The 21,179-nt window shown below is 39.8% G+C and overlaps 3 protein-coding genes across 4 annotated transcripts; all 3 read left to right on the top strand.

Moving 5' to 3' along the window:
- The first annotated feature begins 1,840 nt into the window (after positions 1–1,840).
- mrpl54 (mitochondrial ribosomal protein L54) lies at positions 1,841–3,380 on the top strand. Its single transcript, XM_020638997.3, has 3 exons — positions 1,841–2,057; positions 2,294–2,450; positions 2,820–3,380. Exons 1-3 carry the CDS (start codon positions 1,934–1,936, stop codon positions 2,950–2,952), a joined length of 414 nt encoding a protein of 137 aa, XP_020494653.1. The 5' UTR covers positions 1,841–1,933; the 3' UTR covers positions 2,953–3,380.
- A 398-nt stretch (positions 3,381–3,778) lies between these two features.
- On the top strand, positions 3,779–11,162 carry malt2 (MALT paracaspase 2). 2 transcript variants are annotated; one of them, XM_020638916.3, is made up of 17 exons: positions 3,779–3,934; positions 4,192–4,389; positions 4,636–4,802; positions 5,547–5,674; positions 5,833–5,977; positions 6,060–6,244; positions 6,643–6,739; positions 6,861–6,911; positions 7,281–7,364; positions 7,482–7,685; positions 7,935–8,112; positions 8,205–8,279; positions 8,422–8,549; positions 9,408–9,557; positions 9,690–9,847; positions 10,237–10,374; positions 10,649–11,162. In XM_020638916.3, the coding sequence occupies exons 2-17, from the start codon at positions 4,253–4,255 to the stop codon at positions 11,084–11,086; spliced, it is 2,463 nt and encodes an 820-aa protein (XP_020494572.1). In that variant the 5' UTR covers positions 3,779–3,934; positions 4,192–4,252; the 3' UTR covers positions 11,087–11,162. The 2 variants fall into 2 exon arrangements, with proteins under 2 accessions (XP_020494572.1, XP_020494573.1); XM_020638917.3 differs by lacking the exon at positions 3,779–3,934 and having other exon boundaries at positions 3,971–4,389.
- A 322-nt stretch (positions 11,163–11,484) lies between these two features.
- Positions 11,485–21,179, top strand: safb (scaffold attachment factor B). The gene is made up of 21 exons (XM_020638915.3): positions 11,485–11,762; positions 12,046–12,136; positions 14,049–14,113; positions 14,581–14,781; positions 14,879–14,938; positions 15,031–15,070; positions 15,828–16,251; positions 16,609–16,652; positions 16,744–16,853; positions 16,949–17,098; positions 17,454–17,542; positions 17,815–17,864; positions 17,968–18,047; positions 18,218–18,360; positions 18,633–18,762; positions 19,136–19,332; positions 19,527–19,704; positions 19,868–19,950; positions 20,076–20,134; positions 20,260–20,314; positions 20,443–21,179. Exons 1-21 carry the CDS (start codon positions 11,610–11,612, stop codon positions 20,558–20,560), a joined length of 2,520 nt encoding a protein of 839 aa, XP_020494571.2. The 5' UTR covers positions 11,485–11,609; the 3' UTR covers positions 20,561–21,179.

Here is a 21,179-nt window from a genome sequence, read left to right on the forward strand (position 1 = left end):
GCTGGCTTCCAAAAGGTTGCATTACTGCCATCTGCTGGATTGAACTACTCTCAAACGCTAAGATTTATTTATTATTATTATTATTTTTTTATTGATTAAATTTATTTCAGACATATCAAATAAAATCAAACATATCAAAAATACAAAACAAAATGAAAAGCATGAAAATACAATAAACAAAAAACAATGTTCAAATTATTTCACAAAAAAGGAAAAAGAATAAGAAAATTACATATATTCAGTTGATATGCCTGAAAAGGAGTAGGCAGAAGTATAAACATTATTTAATCTTACCCCTTTCCCACAGCTCAATAATTAATATTTATTAAATCAAATTCCTGTGTTCCTTATAAGCTCTCTATATGTACAATCTAGCTATATACAATTTGCTATACTATTATTACTATTATCATTATTATTTATATATATATATTTTCCTTCTTAAAGCTCTCCCTCATCCCTGTACCTTTTGAAAATCATTGCTTTGTACATGTTTTTAAACTGGATCATGTTTGGACAATGCTTTAGCTCTGTGCTCATATCATTTCCCACAATTGACTTCTTTCCTAAAATGTCTGACATATTGTACAAGAACCTGGTCTCCTGATTCCTCTGCCTGGCAGCGTTGACATAAACTCTTGTATGACCGAGGCTAAGGTGTCAGCCTTTGGTGCATATGTCCCAAATGTTCTGCAATTCTTTGTTGTTTTTGATCATTCCTCTAGCTTCCGATTTACTGGGTGATATTTTCATATCTCGTTTTGGGGCAATTTTTGCCAGTGTATCTGCATATTCATTCCAATAACTATACTATCTGCTAGGCCTGTGTTTGTTTGTTTTTGCTCTTCATTGAACATATTGCAGGTACAGACAAACAAGGCACTTTCCAAAATCAGGACATTATAGGCATACATCTCAGGTTAAGTACGTACAGCGACAGGTGTTCAATGAGAGAAGTTCTAAAAGAAAGAGATGTAAATAACTGAAAGCAAAAGTCAAAATAAAAACAATAAAACAAATAAAGTGAAATATCTGGCTTTCTTGTATTTAAGAAGTTTCAATGACTTACCTGAGAGTGTTAAATTATTCCTCAAGGAGTAAAACTAATAGGTTAAGTTTTAAAACATCTTTATTTAAAATATTGATTGTGTCCACTGTTTAAAGATTTGTGAATCATTGATGATGAGTAACCCTTGTTTGCTGGCCATCAGTTCTTTTCTCTCAATACACTCTTTTCAAGCCTTGAATAATAAATGCCTTACATCCTTATATACATCACTGATAAAAGTAAGCAGTGAGCCCATCCATCCCTTGAGATTTGTTAAACTTTAAGGCAATCCAATGCCTCAATTTTGAGATCAGATTCACATAATCCTTAAAGGAGTCTGCATGTGGGATTAATGTCCTATTTTAAAAGTCAATATCTCCCTCTGGTTTGTGTTTTTTTTTTAAATTCTTTATTAAAGACAACCAAATATTCCTACAAAAACTCGTAGACTAGAGAATAAACATAAACAGCAATATGTAAAGGGATATGGAAAAGGCTAATTTAAATGAAAGAAAATTATTTTTTATTAAAATAAACAATTAACATTTTAACAATTAGGCTAAAGGCTAAAATTAAACATAAGGCAAATAAAAAACTTCTATGTATGCTGATTATTTATATTTTTTATAGTCTGTCGTCTTCTTCGATTTTTATAATATACGCTTTTGAGGAAAGCTGTGCTGCCACCTGTCGGAATGAAGTGAAATAACCTCAAAACGTTTGTTAGTAGCGTCTCCCTGTAGTGTGTCCTCCCGTCCAGAGTGCGGCTGCAGATTATTTTCCTTGAGCCACAAACACAAAAACGGAAGTCGACGGGACTCTGAAAGTCAAACTGTAGCATGCTGGGCTTCGTTTTGAACTAACCTGCATTTATTATAATCAAACATGTCAAGCAGCGGCTTATTTAGGATAGTCACGTTAACTAAATGCATCAGAACCAACGCTGCGTTCATGGGCAGGACAAACACACTGAACAGACAACAGATATGTGGATATGCTAAGAAAGTTGGTAAGTGATGAGGACACACTGTATTTATTCAGTTCTGTCTGGGTGTTGTAACAGCTCGAGATTCGTCCATTCACTTAGATAAACTATGAGCATAATGCCTGTTTTAAAATTAATTGTTATTATAGCAATAATTAGAGGCTTGTTTTGTATATTTAATCACATCGTAACCTCAATCACCTTCAACATGGAGGATGTTGATGCAAGTATTACAAAAATGAATGTCCTTTTCTTTGCAGTGGCCAAAGGGAGGGGCAAGGGCATGATGAAAGAGGAGCTGAAGGGTCCAGAGGTGTGCAAAGACCCCGTCAGGCTCACATCTTATGCAGTAGGTGTCAACATCCTCAAGCAAGGCGAAGATCCTCAGCTGAAGCCTGCTGAGCAATATCCAGAATGGTGAGGGCACATTTATCTATTTTCTTTGCCAATATTGTCCTTGTTTTTCTCAGTCATCAAGTGTTTTTTTGTTTTTTTTGTGATGTCTGTTTTCCTCCTGTCCAAGCTAATTGTTGAACTAATAGGTACGGTATATAAGCATTTAAGTATTGTTGCTTTATGTTCACATTTTTAAATGTAAACCAACTACTTTTCAGTCATACTATGCTATACCTACATGTGAAAAACTTCCCCATTGTTTGCTGGGATGACAAGGAGCTCAGTCTTTGAAAGCTTGAGTTGAAGCTGGTGTTGGCCAATAGTTTCTTCATATGTCTTCAAATGTTCCTTCTATGATCTGACTGCCCTGTTCTTTCATCTTCCAATCAGGTTGTTCCAGTTGAACCTGGGAACACCCAAGAAGCTGAATGAGCTCGATTCGGACACCTGGGAGTACTGGAAGCGTTTGAGGAAGGAAAACATTTGGCGTCACAACAGACTTCATAAAGGGAAAAAGTTTTAGGACTTCACTGGACTCTTTTCTTTCTGTATGTTGGATTTCTATGGACTCTGAGGACTTAACTGCCTTACATGGTTTACGTTCAGATGCAAAATTCAGCTTCTATTTCTATGAAATATCATATCAACTTTTTGCCACATCACCAATTGTGTTAGTTTTAATTCTGCAGCATATTCAGTGACCCTCTCACACTGTCGATGTGGTGAATTCCTGAAAACCAAGTAAACATTATATGCTCAAGACGGGAAGACTAAAAATTCTAGACTTGGAAACATAATTACAGGTAGTTGTTGGAGTTTTCAATAGTATCACATACTGTATATTCATTTTCTTCTACAGCAAACAGTAGTGGTCCTGAAGTTAATGACATTAAAATTAAAAAGCTTGTAATAAAAATAAATGAATACAAATAAATGATACTTGTGCTGTGATTGTTTTGTCAATTGTAGGAGGTGATGTTGAACAGTATTTGAGAACACTGCATTCTACTTTGAATTCATGATTTGTTTGTTTATGCCTGAAGCCAAATCTCTTCGATATCGTTCCACAAAGTACTTCCACTTTTTACTTTTATGGGAATAAGGCAGTTTCATAATGAATAAGGAAATGTAAATATCTTCCAAACTTTCCCTGTTCTTTTTTTTTTTTGGAGATGGCCTTTTCCTTCATTATGGCTCTATAATAGTCCTACATTATGAACTGTAGTTACAATGTAGTCAGAAATCCACAGGTGTTGCCAGGTTGATGACCTCACAGTTCTCACTCATCATTTCTCTGCGAAAGTTGGTTTCAGCCAATGTCGTTGCTATGACAACGAGTCATGCAAATGATCCGAGCCTGCCGAAATGAGGAAGCGAAATGAAAAGCAATTTCTCTGGGAGACGACTGCCACACCAGAATGCCCCAGGCAACTCTTACCGCGAAACGCACTCGTTCCCCTTTCCACTACTGCCTCATATTATAATACGTTTCCTTTATTTGGATGGTAAGTTCAAACTTGTTTTAATCAACTTTGCGGAAGTGGTAGTGCATTACTCATCGACGTCGCGGAGATTACTCTGGTTTTACAATTCGTTTCATTTTGTAGCTTCGTAGTTGCTCGAATGATTTCATGAATGAGGACTACCTCGTGCTGTACGTGTGCTTATACAGTACATCATTTGTGGACCAGACTCACTGTTTAAGCTACGTGGTGATGTTGAAAGTGAAAGGTGTGGATCAGATTTAAGTTTACCCCTACAGGTGACGTTTAACAGCCGGTTTCTTTGGATTATCCCATTTGGAGGGCGACACACAGAGGACGATGGAGATGCTGAAAACAAGTGTGGGTACTTTGAATGAAGAAGTCCTCAAGAGACTGTCAAAGATGTTGGACAATTCAACTTGCGGATGGAGGCAACTAGCGAACGCTGTGTCCGAGCATCCGAAATTCCGCTGCAGGTGAGACATTGAAGGCATCACACAAAGAACGTAGCAGGACAATATTCAAGCCGGTTTCACACATGCTGTGTTAATTGGACATCTTGGTATAGGGATGCTTTTTTTTTTATTTTTTTTTTATGTATGGTAAACAACTTTGCCCCTCCAAATTTCTGTACTTTTTTTTTTTTTTTTTTTAGCCCTCTCCTCCATAAGCAGCCTTATACCACCCTTCCTGACTTCCCTCTTTACCCTTCCTTCCTGCAGTGACAGAGAGCTGACCAACTGCTCACTTCAGGTGCTGAGTCCTGCAGGCAGCCCAGGACGTACCCTCCTGGCCTGGCTCGCTGATCGCTTCTGCTCCCTGGACTTCCTGCTCCACTCCCTGGGAAAAATCAACCACCTGGAAGCTGTGCAGTACCTCTCCTCCATGGGTAAAGCAGAAGTGATTTGTGCCATACATGTGCAAATTGAATGGGAGGTGTCTCAAGAAATACTTCTTTATATATAACAAATTTATACCTGGGACATTGTTTTTAACCGAAAAACAATTCCACATCAGCCTACTGTCTCTTCTTTATCTGTAACTTTACCTCCCCTTGACAATCCCCACACTTTTCTCAAATTCACTGGAATATCAGAAACCAGGCCTAAAAAAGTCATAAGCAAGTCAGGAGTTTTAACCAGCAACTATAAATGTTTCTCTCAAATGATCCCATCCTAAGTGATCAACAGTTTGGTTTTAGACCCATGCACAGGACCGTCTCTGCTGTTAATCACATTGTGTCTAACCCTGATCCTGGTTAAAAAGGTTTCAAACATTCCTATGATGAACAGGGGGTTAAAGGCCATAATATGTACATTCCCAGATTCAGATATGCTCTAAATAGCACTTATTAATTATGATTTCATGAATTAGTTTTTAGTGTTTAAAGACTTCCAGTTTATTTCTGTGATCACACCAGGAAGCACCAGGATAGTCTTTGCTCTGCGAACCATACAACTTTCAAACAGGAGGAAAGATGGAGGAAGATATAGTTGTTTATTTCCTTAATATTTTGATCATTAATCACATGTGCAAGTTTGTTAAAGAACCCTGTGTGTGTGTGTGTGTGTGTGTGTGTGTGTGTGTGTGTGTGTGTGTGTGTGTGTGTGTGTGTGTGTGTGTGTGTGTGTAGTGGAGCTGACACAGATTACAGAGCAGCCTCGGTCCCAGCAGGCCACAGTGGGGGGTAGGCTGGTGTTGACCTGCAGAGCCTCTGGACCTCCTGGACTTAGCTACCAGTGGTTCAGAGACAAAGAAGAGGTCAGTCCACCATTTTCTGATTAAAGAGCAACTATTAGATCCCATGTCAAGTTTTGGTCTAATCTGCTCTCTGATATTGATCTATAAATTATTGTCCTTACATGTATTACTAAATGTCAACTATTAAGTTGCTATTGGTTGTTTGTTTCTTGTTTAAGATATTGGATGAGACAGGACGCACACCAGAGCTGGTTCTGTGTCCTTTAGGTCCGGTCCACCAGGGTAACTACATCTGTCGAGTCAACCACAGAGAAAACTTTGTCTTCTCCCAGTGGGCTCAAGTTCGCTGCATCCTCTCTGCAGGTATCTCCCCTCTCCTTCTTTCTGTTCTCCTTATTTCCCTCATTTTATCTGATCTCACATGAATTCAATCTTGTGTCCTTAGGATGCAGCAGCACGTTTCAAGGCTCATCGAGTGGGCTGCATATCATCCACCAGCCTCAGTCTCAAACTGTGTCTGAGGGCGACACTCTTTTCCTGCAGTGTAAAGCAGAGGCCAACCCACCTGCCCAGTATGAGTGGTACCACAACACAGTGGCACTGAAACAACCCAAGACATGTTCGCTGAAGGTAGGTGTTTCACGAAGTCTGCTGGCTTACTTTATTAAGTATATAACAATAATTTAGCAGAGATGTCTTCAATTACATATTGAAAAAGAGCCCCTCTATTTTACTCACTGTAATAATTTCCTCATATTTTCTTTTTGTTACATCTTTGAAACCTGTGTCTTTTTTTTATACAATAGATATGTTTTAAATCCACATATGTGTCAGCAGAGATGGATGAAATAAAAAACAGTGTTGAATGTGAGTGAGTGTAAAGGTGATTTAAAAAGGGTAATGCATTAGTTATACATTGGATCAAGTACCAATATTGATATAAGGAAAAGTCAAAGGCATTGATTGAAATGAAAATGAATAATTTGAATGAAGAAACCAATACATGCTTATGTTCTATTCTTCCGTAGATCCCATGTGTGACCACAGCAAACAGAGGACCGTACAGATGCAAGGTGTTCAACTTGTATCACGAGGTGTGGAGTGACACAGCAACAGTCAGTGTTGGTGAGACTCACACATATTTCTTTTACCTCTCTTCAGAACTTAATGTAGGACTTAAAAAATGGTAACTGACGACATTGCACAGTTATAAGTGAATAACTTCCTGCTTTGCTCGTTTATGTAGGCCCCAGTTCCATCACTGAGGCCGACTGGGAGGAAGTTGATCGTGGGTCAGGTATTTTTATTAAATGTTCTTTAAAGTGTTCCAGAGGAAAAAGAAGAACTTGTCTAGAATTGTAGTTCCTGGTATTTTTTCGATATATTTGCAGCATGAGATCAAACTGCTCTGTTCTATTTTTTTATGTACATTAATGTAAACATTGGAGTTTCTTGTAGGCCTACATTGTATGTGTCAAAGCAGCTAATCTGCTGCTGTTGTTGTTAGGTTTTGTAGTGGGATCATCTTATTAATAGACAGCATTGTGCACAGTATGTGTGGTAACCAAGAACCACAGAAAAAAGAATAGACAAAAACCACTATAATGAAAGATCAAACTGCATTGGATTATTATTATTTTTTCTTTTTTATGTACTGCGTTGACAGACTCACAGAAAGTCCCCAGGAAATATGGAATTCATCATTTACAACAGATGGCCAAACCGCCATCATCAGCCAAACAGTTCTATGGTGAGCTTTTACCCAGAAACAAATTAAGTCTCAATACAAAAATATACACTTTAAACAGACACATCATCTTTCTCCGTTGAGCATTTTTTTTTTTAAATGTATCTTCACCTTCCACAGCAACTGACAAAGTTGCTCTCCTGATTGGCAACATGAACTACGTCCACCACACTCAGCTGTGTGCTCCAATTGCTGACGTCCACGAGTTGACCAACTTCCTCAGACAAATGGACTTCAAGGTGGTTTCCCTGATTGACCTCAACTGGCAGGAGATGCACAGCGCTGTCACTGAGTTCCTCCTGCTGCTTGATAAGGGAGTCTATGGTTTGTCTCCTTTCTATTTACAACATATGTACAAAACTTGTTACATATGTAAATCTTTATCAAATCATGTAAACTGCTCAGCCCTTTAATCAATCCAAATAAATGTGGACTAAACCATTTTTTCTCCAAAAATCTTTAAAAAAAAAGTCCAATTAAAGTATAAAATCTAGTTAGATCCCTTTTAACCAAACAGTTCAATGAAAGATTTTGATCCTAAGCTAATGACACTTCTTTGTCCTTCTACCACAGGCTTGCTTTACTTCGCTGGTCATGGTTATGAGAATTTTGGCAACAGTTTCATGGTACCCATCGACGCTCCAGCCTCCTACACATCAGAGCACTGTTTGTGTGTCCAGAACATTCTCACCAGGATGCAACAGAAAGAGACTGGACTCAACGTATTCCTTCTGGACATGTGCCGCAAAAGGTGTGGAGGATTTTTTTTTTTTAATTGATGAATTAATGTAAGAGCTTTATTGTACCATATGTGTGCATATTTATGTGTCTTGTTTCTTATAGGAACCCACATGATGATGTCATTGTACAACCAGGACTGCTCAAAGTGACGGCAAATATAGTGTTTGGATATGCCACGTAAGTTCTCATCATCTGACGCATTCAGTCTCAAGCTAACATGGTGTCTGATTTTTATGTTTTTCTTGAAACACATCCACTGTTGGAGTCTGATGGATGAAACATACATGTCTAAATAAATCCCCATGCGTCTTGTGTCTAGATGTGTAGACGCTGAGGCATATGAAGTGAAAAGGGAAGATGTGTCAAATGGCATCTTCATCAGCTTCCTCAAACGCAGAGTTTGTGAAGAAGAGAAGGTCACGTTCATGCTCGACAGAGTGGCTGAAGGTATGTAGAGCACAAATGTGACTCATGACATCTCTCATATAGGCTTACTATTGTTTCTTACAACTGGTTAATGCATAAAGCCATCTTTGTTGTCAAGCAGTTCTGATTAGATCAGACATTTGAATATTATAGTATGCAAAGAAGTTGTTTCCAGCTGATTTTATTTATTTATTGTAAAAGTGTATGTATCTGCATTTGCACATTTGTTTATGATCAGCTTACACTTATATACTATACTATATCTCATCTCAGTGGTTCCTAACCTGGGGTCCGGCACCAAAGATCTCCTGGGGGGGGGGGGGGTCAAATTTATATTTGCATTGCAGTGTTTCCCCTAACAATATATTAGGGGGGCGGCCTGCCCCCCCAACGGCCCACCCCACCCCCTCCCCCCCCAATTTTTTTTTTTTTTTAAGCTTTTCTTAAATAAAAGTAGGGTGGGCTCCAAAAAAAAAAATGTTTGGGAACCCATGCTGTATCAGATAGTTGTTGTAAGCCCATCTGAATGGGAATTTAAACTGCTATGAACAACACATGCTATCATAACTTGTCTGTGTCATCATTCTTTATAGTTTAAATGAAATTCTCTCTTGTAGCTCCAGGATGTTTCTTTTGCGTCTGTTGCCTCAACATGTATTACTGACACACCTAGAGACATCATTATTGTTATTTGTTCTGTCTGAGCTTTTCATGTTGTGACAACCAAAATGTTGGCTGTTGTTAATGAGATAGGTATTGAACAGACCACAAACCAGTCATGCCCTGTTACAGCACTGACGTGTGATGGAACAAACCTGTCAGAGACAGCACTTTATAGGTTTCAGCCCGAACTATTTAAATATTCATACTTCTTAACAGATATGGGTCGTTGTGCGATCACCAGAGGGAGGCAGGCTCTGGAGCTGCGAAGTAACCTTTCAGATCGACGTTGCCTCACCGACCGGATACAGACACCTGACTGTTCTGCCTCCCAATCAGCTCGAAACCTGCAATGGGCTGTAGCTCATGGTACTCTCTTTGTAAAAACATAAGCCTAAATTAGCCCTTACCTCTGAAGTGTTTGTCATTTTTGTGGATTTTTGTTTTTCAATTTTGGCATGAAAGAGTAAAGTATAACTAGTCTTTTTTGTTTTTCCATAGACCTACCAAACAGTGACTGCCTGCAGTTTGACTGTGGGGTCAAGGTGCAGCTTGGGTTTGCGGCAGAGTTCTCCAACGTCATGGTCATCTACACGCGGATTCTTGAGCAGCCCAAAGAGATTGTTTCCTGCTCTGCTCAGCTTACTGACTTCCCTGAGGTGTGTGTATGCAGAAAATAACTGATAGAAATTAGATTTTAGAGACACAATAGCACATTCACTCTACCCCTAAAGACTTAACATACTTGTGACATGGCAGCTCACAGTTTCCTATCCTTTTTTATTTTTTATTTGTGAGATAACAGAACAAGTGAAACAGTGACACAAAGGACAAACGGGGAAAACAATTTTACAGGCATATAGAGAATTGCTAAAGTAATTGACAACCCACAAACTTGAGAGACCTGTCATGAGAAGACTCAGAATGAAAGCTAAAGAAAAGTAACAATACAAGTCTATAAACACATAACAAGTATTATTCTTTTTAAAGCAGTTTTTGGCATTGTTATTGTGGAAACGTTTTCACTGTATTTATGTTTCTTTGGCAGGGTGTTGACGTTGATCTGAAGAAGAGTAACCAGGAAACTCTTCTTGAAGCCGGCAGTTTAATACTAATTAATGAAAATCTTCTTTCACCGGAGGTCCCTAGTCTCTATACCCGCGTCCGAAGCCTGCAGAGACTCAGGGTCAGAAACTTGTCATTGTCTTATAATTTGTCAAATGAAAACCCTGATAAATGTCTATGTGCCTTCTGGAGATATATATTTGGCACTGTCAAAAAGGATATGCCCGCTAAATATTTGAGTGAAATGCCTTTTAAAAAGGACGTAACATAAAAGTTTGAGCTCATTTAAACAGTATTACTTAGTCTTAGATAAAGACATCACAGCTGAGAACAGTGCATCCTTACTATTTTTCTCCTATGCTTAAAACTCACTTGAACTTCCACTGTCTTTACAGAAGGAGTTCAAATTCACCATCTGCCTCCTTTACATCTATTCCAACATGGATGAGGAAGTGCAGGAAAGGCAAACAGTGACAGTTGGTAAACCACTGGTCTCCAAACTCAACCTGCATGAACCCCGACCACCTCAGGCTTCTTACCCCTCGTCCTCCAGCTCTGACTCCTTCAACTTTCCTGAGTGCTCTTCCCTGACAGAGGCCTTTGCCTCAGTTAGTTCATCAAATGCGTGGTCATATGATGAAGACACTGCCACACAGTCCAATGCCATTGGCTCTTCACCTTCACTTAGAAATGCTAATGTACCAGAGGAGACTGACAGCTCTGATTTTGTTGATGGGCCTAAACCTCTTGTCGCCAGCAAAAGTTTGCCCATCAGCCAAGTGAATGAGACAAACTACAAATTCAGCGACATGTACAACTTTCATTCTAACTAAGGATAATGACACCCCATTTCTGATCAAGCATGTGGATTTGTGTTTTAGTGAAATAAATGATTACTACTACTACTAAGCTGACTCAGGACACTTGCTATTGTAAATAGTCAATTTATCTTAATAACGTTTTTTTAAGGTTTTCTTATCAATTTTGTATTATTTTTGTTTTATATTATAATGCATTTGAAGTTATACACTGCTGATCGCGTGTTATATGCTGTGCTTGCCATAAAGAACATATATTAAACAATATTAAGTATATAAATATATATATTATTTTATCTTTCTCTTGCATCTCACACAAACTGCTCAGAATAATGGTCACTCAAACCAAAAATGGTCTCCTGCAGACTCCACTCGCAGTCCCTGCACTAGACGTGAACTGCGCATGCGCCTTCACGCGGCCTCCATTTTGCGGCTGGTTAGCTGATCGTGTGTTTCCATTCGAGGAGTAGCATCAGTTAAAAAAAGGGTGTACATTTGAATTATTTCAAGCTGAGGCGAAATATTTACGACTAAAACGATGGCTGACCCATCAGCAGACATAGAGATCCTGGAGGGGGCAGAGGTCCGCAGATTGTCCGAGCTGAGGGTTATTGATCTGAAGGCCGAGCTGAAGAAACGAAACCTGGACACCACAGGCGTCAAGAGCGTGCTATCGGAGCGTCTGAAAAAGGTCCTTTAACTTAAAAAAACCCCAAATAGGCACATACTTTTCTTTTACACGATAATTGCAGAAGGGAACGTCTTCGACACGTTATGTGCATCGTGTCGGGGGGGGCAAATATCAAGTCAGAGCCACGTTTAGCATGAGACAGATGCTGTTAGCTTTTACCAGCCAGCTAACCTTGGCTTTTTTTTTTTTTTTGGTTCAGTGTCTTTTACACACATTAAAATGATTTGACTCAAGATTTGCTTTTAAAAGTTTCCGTTTTTTGGTGTTGCTCTCCTCAAAACAGGCGATCGAGGAAGAGGGGGGAAATCCCGATGAGATTAAACTCATTCCCGAAATAGCCCCAAAGAAGTCTGCTCCCAAACGGACTGTCAAAGGTAAAGTTAAGATGTTAAGAGGACACAACATGTCAAAGGTAAAGTTAAGATGTTAAGAGGACACAACATGTCAAAGTTAAGATGTTAAGAGGACACAACATGTCAAAGTTAAGATGTTAAGAGGACACAACATGTCAAAGGTAAAGTTGAGATGTTAAGATGTTAAGGGGACACAACATGTCAAAGGTAAAGTTAAGATGTTAAGAGGACACAACATGTCAAAGGTAAAGTTGAGATGTTAAGGGGACACAACATGTCAAAGGTAAAGTTAAGATGTTAAGAGGACACAACATGTCAAAGGTAAAGTTGAGATGTTAAGAGGACACAACATGTTAAAGGTAAAGTTGAGATGTTAAGAGGACACAACATGTCAAAGTTAAGATGTTAAGATGACACAACATGTCAAAGTTAAGATGTTAAGATGACACAACATGTCAAAGTTAAGATGTTAAGAGGACACAACATGTCAAAGGTAAAGTTAAGAGGACACAACATGTTAAAGGTAAAGTTAAGGTGTTAAGAGGACACAACATGTCAAAGTTAAGATGTTAAGATGACACAACATGTCAAAGTTAAGATGTTAAGATGACACAACATGTCAAAGGTAAAGTTAAGAGGACACAACATGTCAAAGGTAAAGTTTAGATGTTAAGAGGACACAACATGTCAAAGGTAAAGTTAAGATGTTAAGAGGACACAACATGTTAAAGGTAAAGTTTAGATGTTAAGAGGACACAACATGTCAAAGGTAAAGTTAAGATGTTAAGAGGACACAACATGTTAAAGGTAAAGTTTAGATGTTAAGAGGACACAACATGTCAAAGGTAAAGTTAAGATGTTAAGAGGACACAACATGTCAAAGGTAAAGTTTAGATGTTAAGAGGACACAACATGTCAAAGGTAAAGTTAAGATGTTAAGAGGACACAACATGTCAAAGGTAAAGTTGAGATGTTAAGAGGACACAACATACTGCTGTACACAACAAAACACTGCATGGTGTTCGGACCTCTGTTTGCAAAGTGACACATGGTTTCTGCCACTTCACTTGAATTTAATTATCAATTAATCTCCACGAAGGCTGCTTAACATGATTGTATTTTTAATTGTTGTTTAATAGCATCCGTCATTGCACGATGTACATAAACAGGCAAACAAAGACCACGATATCTTTACTAAACCTCACTAATACTGAACGCATGTCTTGTGTTGAACTGATAGTTTTAGATATGCATACCTTAAATTTGTTTAGAGCCATTAACTTTGATGGATGAATTGAAAAGGGGATTAAAAAAAATGTTACAGGGAAATTCTGGTCCCTCCTCTAAAACTGAATCATAATGAGAATCAAATGTGTGATGAGAAACTGTGCGTTTCCCTCTCCTTTTTACAGTTTGGTATTCTAAGTCTACATCAGATAAAGTGATTTTTGTACTAATAGTAAGATGTAAAGGATAGAAGTCGAACAATCATAACAGTGATTACCATACAGTAAAAGTATGTGTACAAGAACACAAAGAGGGGGACATTTGCTCTGTTTATTGCGAGTAAATGTACTCAACTTATTGTTATTAAGCGTCCTTATAGAGAAATGTTGAAGGATGTACAGGCAAACAGGTGCTACAAATGTAATCCATGCCTGAAACCCAATTGGGGACTTGTACACCTGATTTTTGTGTTCCCTGCCTGATTATAGACCAATCATGATTACCCTATGCAATCAGGTGACGCTAGCTCTGGGTGTATCCTGTGAGGTTAAGAAACAATGCTGGGAGGAGTCTGCCACGTTGATGTGTTTGATTACATCCGGATTGTTCACCTGTAGTTAACTCTGACGCCAAAAAGTCTACTCTGAAACCTGTAAGACACCTAAAGGTAGACTTCAAGACTCTTAACTCAAGCATATGTTTTCAGATTCAAAACAAGAGGCTGATGAACCAGAGGACAGCACTATGGAGGAAGATTCCCATGATGGCCACGTGAGTAACAGTTTGCTCTGAGATTTAGTTCGGTCTGCATGTTTAAGAACTGCTGTAACATGTCGAGCTGCTGATGTTAGCAGCCCTCTTTGGCAGAGTTGTTCTGATAGTTCATCCTTTCTGATAAACTCACCATGTATGCAGAAGTGTCTGTTTGCTTGATCAGATAAATAACATGATTAAGCAAACAACAATGCAGTGCTGGCAGAAAATCTAAGAAGATAAATAACTGAAGAAACATTTTTCTTTGCTTCTCTAAAACAAAAGTGAAACATGTTTGAAGATCAGCTGATATGAGTTAATTTCATCCTGGGCTTTTCAAATTACAGTATAAGGTAAATGCTCAGACTACTTGGCAGTATACTTTGGATACCGGTATTGGCAGAACTTAAGTTGTTTGGCTCAAGAAGTGCTGCTGAACCTTTGTTTAACCACACCCCCCCCCTCCTTTCTCTCTCTCTTTGCAGGAGGAGCATCTAGATGATCATGAGAACATGCAGGAAATGGACATCCTGGACATGAACGTCCTCGATGACACGGAGAATGACAACGGAATACCAGCTGAGGACAATGAGTTTGAGACTGAGAATTTAGACGAAGATGCATTGTTGAATGAAGAACAGGACAACAGGGCCTTTGAGTCAGAAGACGAAGCCAGAGGTCCAGAGGTGAGAAACCAGTCTGGGAATGTGTCTCTACATGTGAAACTTTCATCCATTCTGCTGGCTGTTTTTTAACGTCATTGTTTTTGTATCTATTAACCAGATGGAGGAGCCAGAGGTGATAGAAAAAGATGAACATACGACATGCTCGCCAATTAATACGGTATGCTCCCGTACAGATGTTTCCATGTTAAATTGCGGCACAGAGATGTCACAAATGGTCGCATTAACCTGAATGTCCCGCCTTTCTTTTAGCCCCGGGATCAAGATGCCGACGACGTCAAAGAAGAAACAGGTACTGTAGGAAAAGGTTGATTCACAAGGTGGAGGCATCTTTTGACAGTGTTGAGCTTGCAGACACTTTGTTTAGTTTCTATCAGGTGGAGAGACTGGAAGCCCAAAGGGAATTGCTGCCTATGTGTTGATATTTGGCGAACCACAATCGATAACTGACTGGCGATCATATTTAGCGTCCAGTTATGTTCTTCGAGTAGTAAATCTGCAGTGGTTAACGATGTGATTCACATTGACAGCAATGAAATGTCAAGGTCAGGGAGGTGTGAGCTGTTGTAGGTGAATGCAGTGTTTCTAGGTTGCCACATGAAGATCCAAGAAAGACGAGATCCATCAAGACGTATTACAAGTTTTTAAACTCATGGACTTTGCTGGATGTGAAATTCCTGGACTTGTTTTCAATCGCTGCTGGACTCTGAGAAAGTCGAAAGCTCAAAGAAGACGAACTGCTGCAAGAATCTCCTGCTGCACTGCAGATCTTGTGACTCTCTTCAGCACTGAATATTTGTCTGCTTTGGATCAGGTGAACAGTGGTTCAACTTGAGAAATGAGCCTTAGTGGCTAAGTTGTCCTTCAGCCTTTTGGGTTCTCTTCCAGTCTCTCGTTAGGGTCTACTTCATCGTTTTAATACATAGATCTAAAACACAGGCCAGTGGTCATGACGTTCCTAATCCAGGCCTTGCCAGTTCCTCGTTAACCATTGCTGTGTTTCAGAAGTGATTAAACTCTGTGCCATTCTATTCCTGTTAAATCCGTAGAAAATGACAAAGTAGCCGGGTCTTGTTTATCTGAGCCGCTTAAAGAAGATCAGCCCCAGAGCCACGAGACGAGCCATGAAGAAGAGCAAGCTGCCATCGCCACAACGGAAGAAAATGTGTCCGACACCGGCGCCAATTCCGAGGAGGCCGCATCTGCAGACGTGGAGAGTGAAAGGGATGTTGTGGACCCTGACGCCAAAGAGGTTGGGGACACAGACAACGTCCCAGAAGAGACATTAGACACTGAAAACAAAAGCTCTCAGGCTGTTAGTGTAAGCGAACAGGGGGCTGTGGGTGAAACTGTTGATTCAGAAATGGGGTCTAAGGGTGAGGAGGATGAGAAGACAGAAGAGAAAGCTGCTGCGGATTCAGCCTCGACTGTGAAAGAGTCCTCTTCTGTAGAGGGCGATGATCAGAAAAAGAGGTTTGTTGCTTTCTGTCTTCTAGAAACCAAAATGGCTATCTCTGTTGCATTGGCTCCTTAGTGCTAGAAAACAAATTTGGATGCTCTTTTGGAGGTAAAAGCGTTCTGTGCATATGTCTGTTTTTCATTTGTCATTCCTTACACCCACCTGTCCCACTTTATTACCCATTAATGAGAAACCTATTGGTATTTCCAAAGCATATAAACCCATTGATTCACTGTAGACTCACTGCACTTTGGTACATGATGGGCTGATCACTGTCAGTTATGTATTACGTCATAAACAACACAAGGATAAACATGTGCATCAGTTATTCTCACGGCTGTGTGTTTATGGCGTTTTTTCTTTTTCTCTAGCTCTGAGGAAAACGATGGCAAGACTGAGTCAAAAGATGAAAAGAGTGAGTGACTAAGTTGCTGTTGTTTTTTCTTCTCATTTCCTTGTCCATCAGTGGGAAAATGCTCATTCCTTTTTTGTCTATTTATGTGTAGCTGCTGGAGGTGGTGCTGCAGCAGGCAGTAGCAGGAATCTGTGGGTCAGTGGTCTCTCCTCCACGACCAGGGCGACTGATCTGAAGACACTGTTCAGCAAATATGGCAAGGTCATACAATTCAGACTATCCTTTACTATTGTCATTAGGTGTAGAATATACACATTTATTTTCTATCCCTAAATCATTGTGCTTGCTTCCTGCAGGTTGTTGGAGCCAAGGTGGTTACCAACGCCAAGAGCCCCGGGGCTCGCTGCTACGGGTTTGTCACCATGTCGACCACAGAGGAGGCCACCAAGTGCATCAGCCACCTTCACAGGACGGAGCTGCACGGCAAGATGATCTCGGTGGAGCGGGTAAGGCTCAGGGCAATATCGAGATCATTCACTGACAAACCTAAATGGGTATTATTGAACCTTGGGAATTTTCAGAAGTCGTTGCTAAAGGCTATTATTGAAGCCTGAACTTTGAAGAAGAAATGCAAGGGAAAAGTTATTGGCATTCTAACATGGTTTTATTTATGATAATGTATCTTCTTATTTTAAAGATCGGAGTATCTTTTGTAATTAAAAAATATATATTACAGCACAGTAATCAAATGTAACATATAACATATGTTACCAGAAACTACAATATTTGGTTTGGTCGGCGTAAAATGTTATCTTATCATCCAGCTTTTTTAATAAACTTGTTTACATGTGAACATTGCAGGCTAAGAATGAGCCTGTGGGGAAGAAGCCTGCCGAGAAGAGCGAAGCCAAGAAGCCCGGCAGTGACCGGAGACACTCCACTGACTCCAAGTAGGACTGCTTACAAGCTTCTGCATGTTTGAGTGACGTCTCTCACTATAAACTCCACACCAGCTTAGTATTTTGGTCCAGTTTCCTCTTGACTGTCTTGTGTGAATCATTTTTAGCATGGCATGTACCAGTTGTTAGCTTTTACTGTAGCAGTTAGCGCCCCTGAGTTGTATGACTCAAGACTAGAGAAGCCATCAACTAGTAAAGCAGCAACTGAAGGGGGGTGTTGATTGAATTTATGTAGAGCTCACTCTGTTTAACTTTTCTTTTAGAGCCGATGGAAAGGATGAGAAGTCTGAGGGAGAAGGAAAAGATGGAAAAGGTGATTAATGTGGGATAATGTCCGACTTGGTTTCTTGTAAAAGTATTAAAAAAACAAAAATATTTTCTTTTTCTCTAAACAAGTTTATTTATTTGTTTGTCAGGACGAAATGAGAGGACCGTAGTCATGGACAAGTCCAAAGGAGAGCCTGTCATCAGCGTCAAAACCAAAAGCAAGGAACGGGTTAGTAAATATTAACTCTTACACCAAGGTGTTGTTTGAATCAAACATTGATGGACTCATCCGGAAGCTGCTGTTTGAGATTTGTCATTCACAGCTTCTCACCTTGTAAACACTGTTTTTTTTTTCACTTGTTTATCTTAAATCTTTTTTTATCCCGTTTCCTGGTCCAGAGCACAAAGAGTCGGGACCGCAAGTCTCCCAGTAAGGAGAAGAAAGACATTCTGTCATTTGACCAAATCAAAGAGCAGAGAGAGCGAGAGAGGCAGAGACAACGAGAGAGGGAGATCAGAGAAGTGGAGAGACGCAGAGTAACGTAAGGAATATGTTCAAGTTGCTCAAAAGTACACTAAAAGCCAGACATTGAACTAAATAAAACAGAATTAAGATGTTTGTTACAATTGTTTACTTTGTCTTTTCCCACACCACTGCTCTTTTCCAGACATTTGAAATATTCTGCAGCTTTTGATAGCTGCTAAATAATTAACCATGAAAGTGTCCAAAGTCAAATCTGATTTTCCTCCTAAAAAAAACACCACATTTGTAGTGGAGAGGTTCATTTTTTGTGCCGTCCTTCTTTAATGACAGGGACCGCGATCGTGACAATCGTCCTGGCGATCGTGACAATCGTCCTGACCGTCGTGAGCGTGAGCGTATCCGTCTGTTTCGAGAGAGAGAGGAGAGGAACCACCTGATCCGGAAGAGAAACTGGCTGGAGGTACTGTTGGATAAATACTTTTGAACAATGTTTTTTTTTTCTCTCTCTCTCACTTTATTGCTGTCAATGTTTGTGCTCGTTAAACATATACTGGGATAGAAGTTAACTTACATTGAGATTTTTTTTCTCATAAATCTAGATTAATTTAAAGTTCCTCATATTCCTCCTTGCCATCCTTTCTTTAGAAAAAGTTGTAGTCACCATTGCACTATCTAGCCTATATAATTCTTAGCTTATTTATATTTATATGTAATGTTATACTTTAGTACATTGAGAGCACAGTTCACTGAAGACAAATTCCTTCTGTGTGTAAGCAAACATGGCCAATAAAGCGGATTCTGATTCTGAACCCGTAACTGTTTATAAATCGCAGGCTGAAAAGGAGCGCCTCGATGCAGACCGGTTGGAGCGTCAGATCTTGGAGCGGGAGAGACTGCGTATTGAGTATGAGCGACGACGTGAGCAGGAGAGAATCCTCCGGGAGCGCGAGGAGCTGCGACGACAGCAGGAGCAACTGCGCTACGAGCAGGAGCGGCGGCCTGTTAAGAGGCCTTATGACATGGATGGCAGGTAAATGACAGAAACAGTGTGATCCTGAGAGTGATAATTAATGATTCTATTTGTGTCGTTCACATCATTCTAAGTCACATTTCAAATGTGGTTATTAATATTCATAACAAGAGTGAGAGCTCCAGTGGTCCTTTGATGTAAATCGACTGATTAGAGAGCGACTCATCACTCTGATGTCTCTGCTCCTTGTTTAGGAAAGACGACTGGCCCGAGAAGCGCATGACCATGGATGACCGTTACGGCCGCTCAGACTTAGGTCGACAGGATCGTTATCAGGACTTTGATCACAGGGACAGGGGCCGTTACCAAGACAACGTGGTGGCTGACAGGCGGGACAACGCTCGAGGTATTGGTGCAGACAGAGATGGCCAGGTAAGAAACAATATTCCTCCACGCACAAGTTAAACACATCAGATGAGTTTTGATCACTGATGTTAAAACATCTCTCTATGGTCTAGATGTATGACCTGCACTTGTGTGAAAGTCACTTTGGTTAAGTGTGAGATATTGAACTGTCCGGTTCCTCTACTTGCAGCACTTCGACAGGTCAGACAGACACAGCAGAGATGGTGGCAGAGACTCCTGGAGTGGAGGATATGACAAACGCATGAATGCCAGGTGAGCTCGACACTGAGCTAGAACTAGCTTTAGTTAAAGCAATATAAGAACAACCTCTATGGATTCTACTATTTACATTTTCCTTAACACTAAATCCAAATGTTTTTGTTTTTTTTACCTTTTAGGGAAGGAAGTCGAGACTGGGACTCCAGCCGTAAGGTGGATGGAGACAGATCATGGCAAAGTACGCATAGTTTTATTGTGTGTTGTCTGTTCTGCTAGCTTGACTGAATGCTTTTATGATACCATGATGCATATTTCAGACTTATAGCCTCTGTGTGTGTTTGACGTTTGTGCTTTTTGTTCCAGGTAGAGACGGTGCCATCCCAGGCCAAAGTCACATCGCACGAGGAGGAATGACAGGGTGAGGAGAGAATATCACACAGATTGAGGACACCATTTCACTCATGTTTAGGACAGATTCTAGATGCAAGCACTATTTGTAACCAGTTATTGTACGTCTCTCTTTTTCTTTTCTTTTTTTGTCACCAGCCGTGGAGGCTACATGAACACAGGAACATCACAGTCCCTCTCTGGAGCTCTGAACAGACAGAACCAGCTGATGCAAGGCAGCGGCCTGCAGGGTGGAGCTTTTGGTCGACGCTACTGATGTGTGTCTAAAAAATAAAACTAAAGTGGGACCCTTTCAAGAGGTCATGTCATGAAGGATGTGACCATCTTGGTCTTGTACATGTTTTTAAATTGGATCTAGGTTTTGTTTTTTGACACAATTTGAATCTTTTTGGTTGCTTCCATTTTTCTCTCTGTATGTGTGGCAGTGATCCCCTCCCTCGTATTCTCATTCAGTCAAATCTGAATTGTTTGTATAACACAACCATCTGCAAACAATGACATGTATGTCACACCAGTATTTCTATGGTGGAGAGTCATTTCAAGCTCTGTGTTGTGAATTCAGATGTTTTTTATAAACACCTGGATGATGGACCTAACCTCACCAGTCTTCTCTCTGTTAGTTTGAGTCTGACAAGTTTCTCCATTCTTGTAAATGAGTCTGTTACAGTTAATTTGTTCAGAGCTTAAAGAGTTTTGGGATGATTTCTTCTTACACAGACAGTTGGTGAAGTTGTGCTGCTGAAGAAAAGGTTTTTTAAACTAAGTGTCACATTCTCATTTACCTTTTTTTTTTGTAAGTTTCAAACTTTGACTTTTGTAAATAGTAATTGATTTGTGTGATAATGAATTATGATAATAAATTCCCCTGAAGCCTG

Source organism: Labrus bergylta, chromosome 6 (assembly GCF_963930695.1).
Source record: "Labrus bergylta chromosome 6, fLabBer1.1, whole genome shotgun sequence".
Classification (NCBI taxonomy): Eukaryota; Metazoa; Chordata; class Actinopteri; order Labriformes; family Labridae; genus Labrus; species Labrus bergylta.

Bases quoted from the DNA above. Each gene is read 5' to 3' on its own strand.
- mrpl54 (XM_020638997.3), top strand. From the start codon at position 1,934: ATGTCAAGCAGCGGCTTATTTAGGATAGTCACGTTAACTAAATGCATC. The intron at 2,058-2,293 runs GTAAGTGATGAG...TTTTCTTTGCAG, and splicing joins TGGATATGCTAAGAAAGTTG to TGGCCAAAGGGAGGGGCAAG. The intron at 2,451-2,819 runs GTGAGGGCACAT...TCTTCCAATCAG, and splicing joins GCTGAGCAATATCCAGAATG to GTTGTTCCAGTTGAACCTGG.
- malt2 (XM_020638916.3), top strand. From the start codon at position 4,253: ATGGAGATGCTGAAAACAAGTGTGGGTACTTTGAATGAAGAAGTCCTC. The intron at 5,978-6,059 runs GTATCTCCCCTC...TTGTGTCCTTAG, and splicing joins TCGCTGCATCCTCTCTGCAG to GATGCAGCAGCACGTTTCAA. The intron at 8,550-9,407 runs GTATGTAGAGCA...ACTTCTTAACAG, and splicing joins GCTCGACAGAGTGGCTGAAG to ATATGGGTCGTTGTGCGATC.
- safb (XM_020638915.3), top strand. From the start codon at position 11,610: ATGGCTGACCCATCAGCAGACATAGAGATCCTGGAGGGGGCAGAGGTC. The intron at 17,543-17,814 runs GTAGGACTGCTT...CTTTTCTTTTAG, and splicing joins AGACACTCCACTGACTCCAA to AGCCGATGGAAAGGATGAGA. The intron at 20,135-20,259 runs GTACGCATAGTT...TTTTTGTTCCAG, and splicing joins TGGAGACAGATCATGGCAAA to GTAGAGACGGTGCCATCCCA.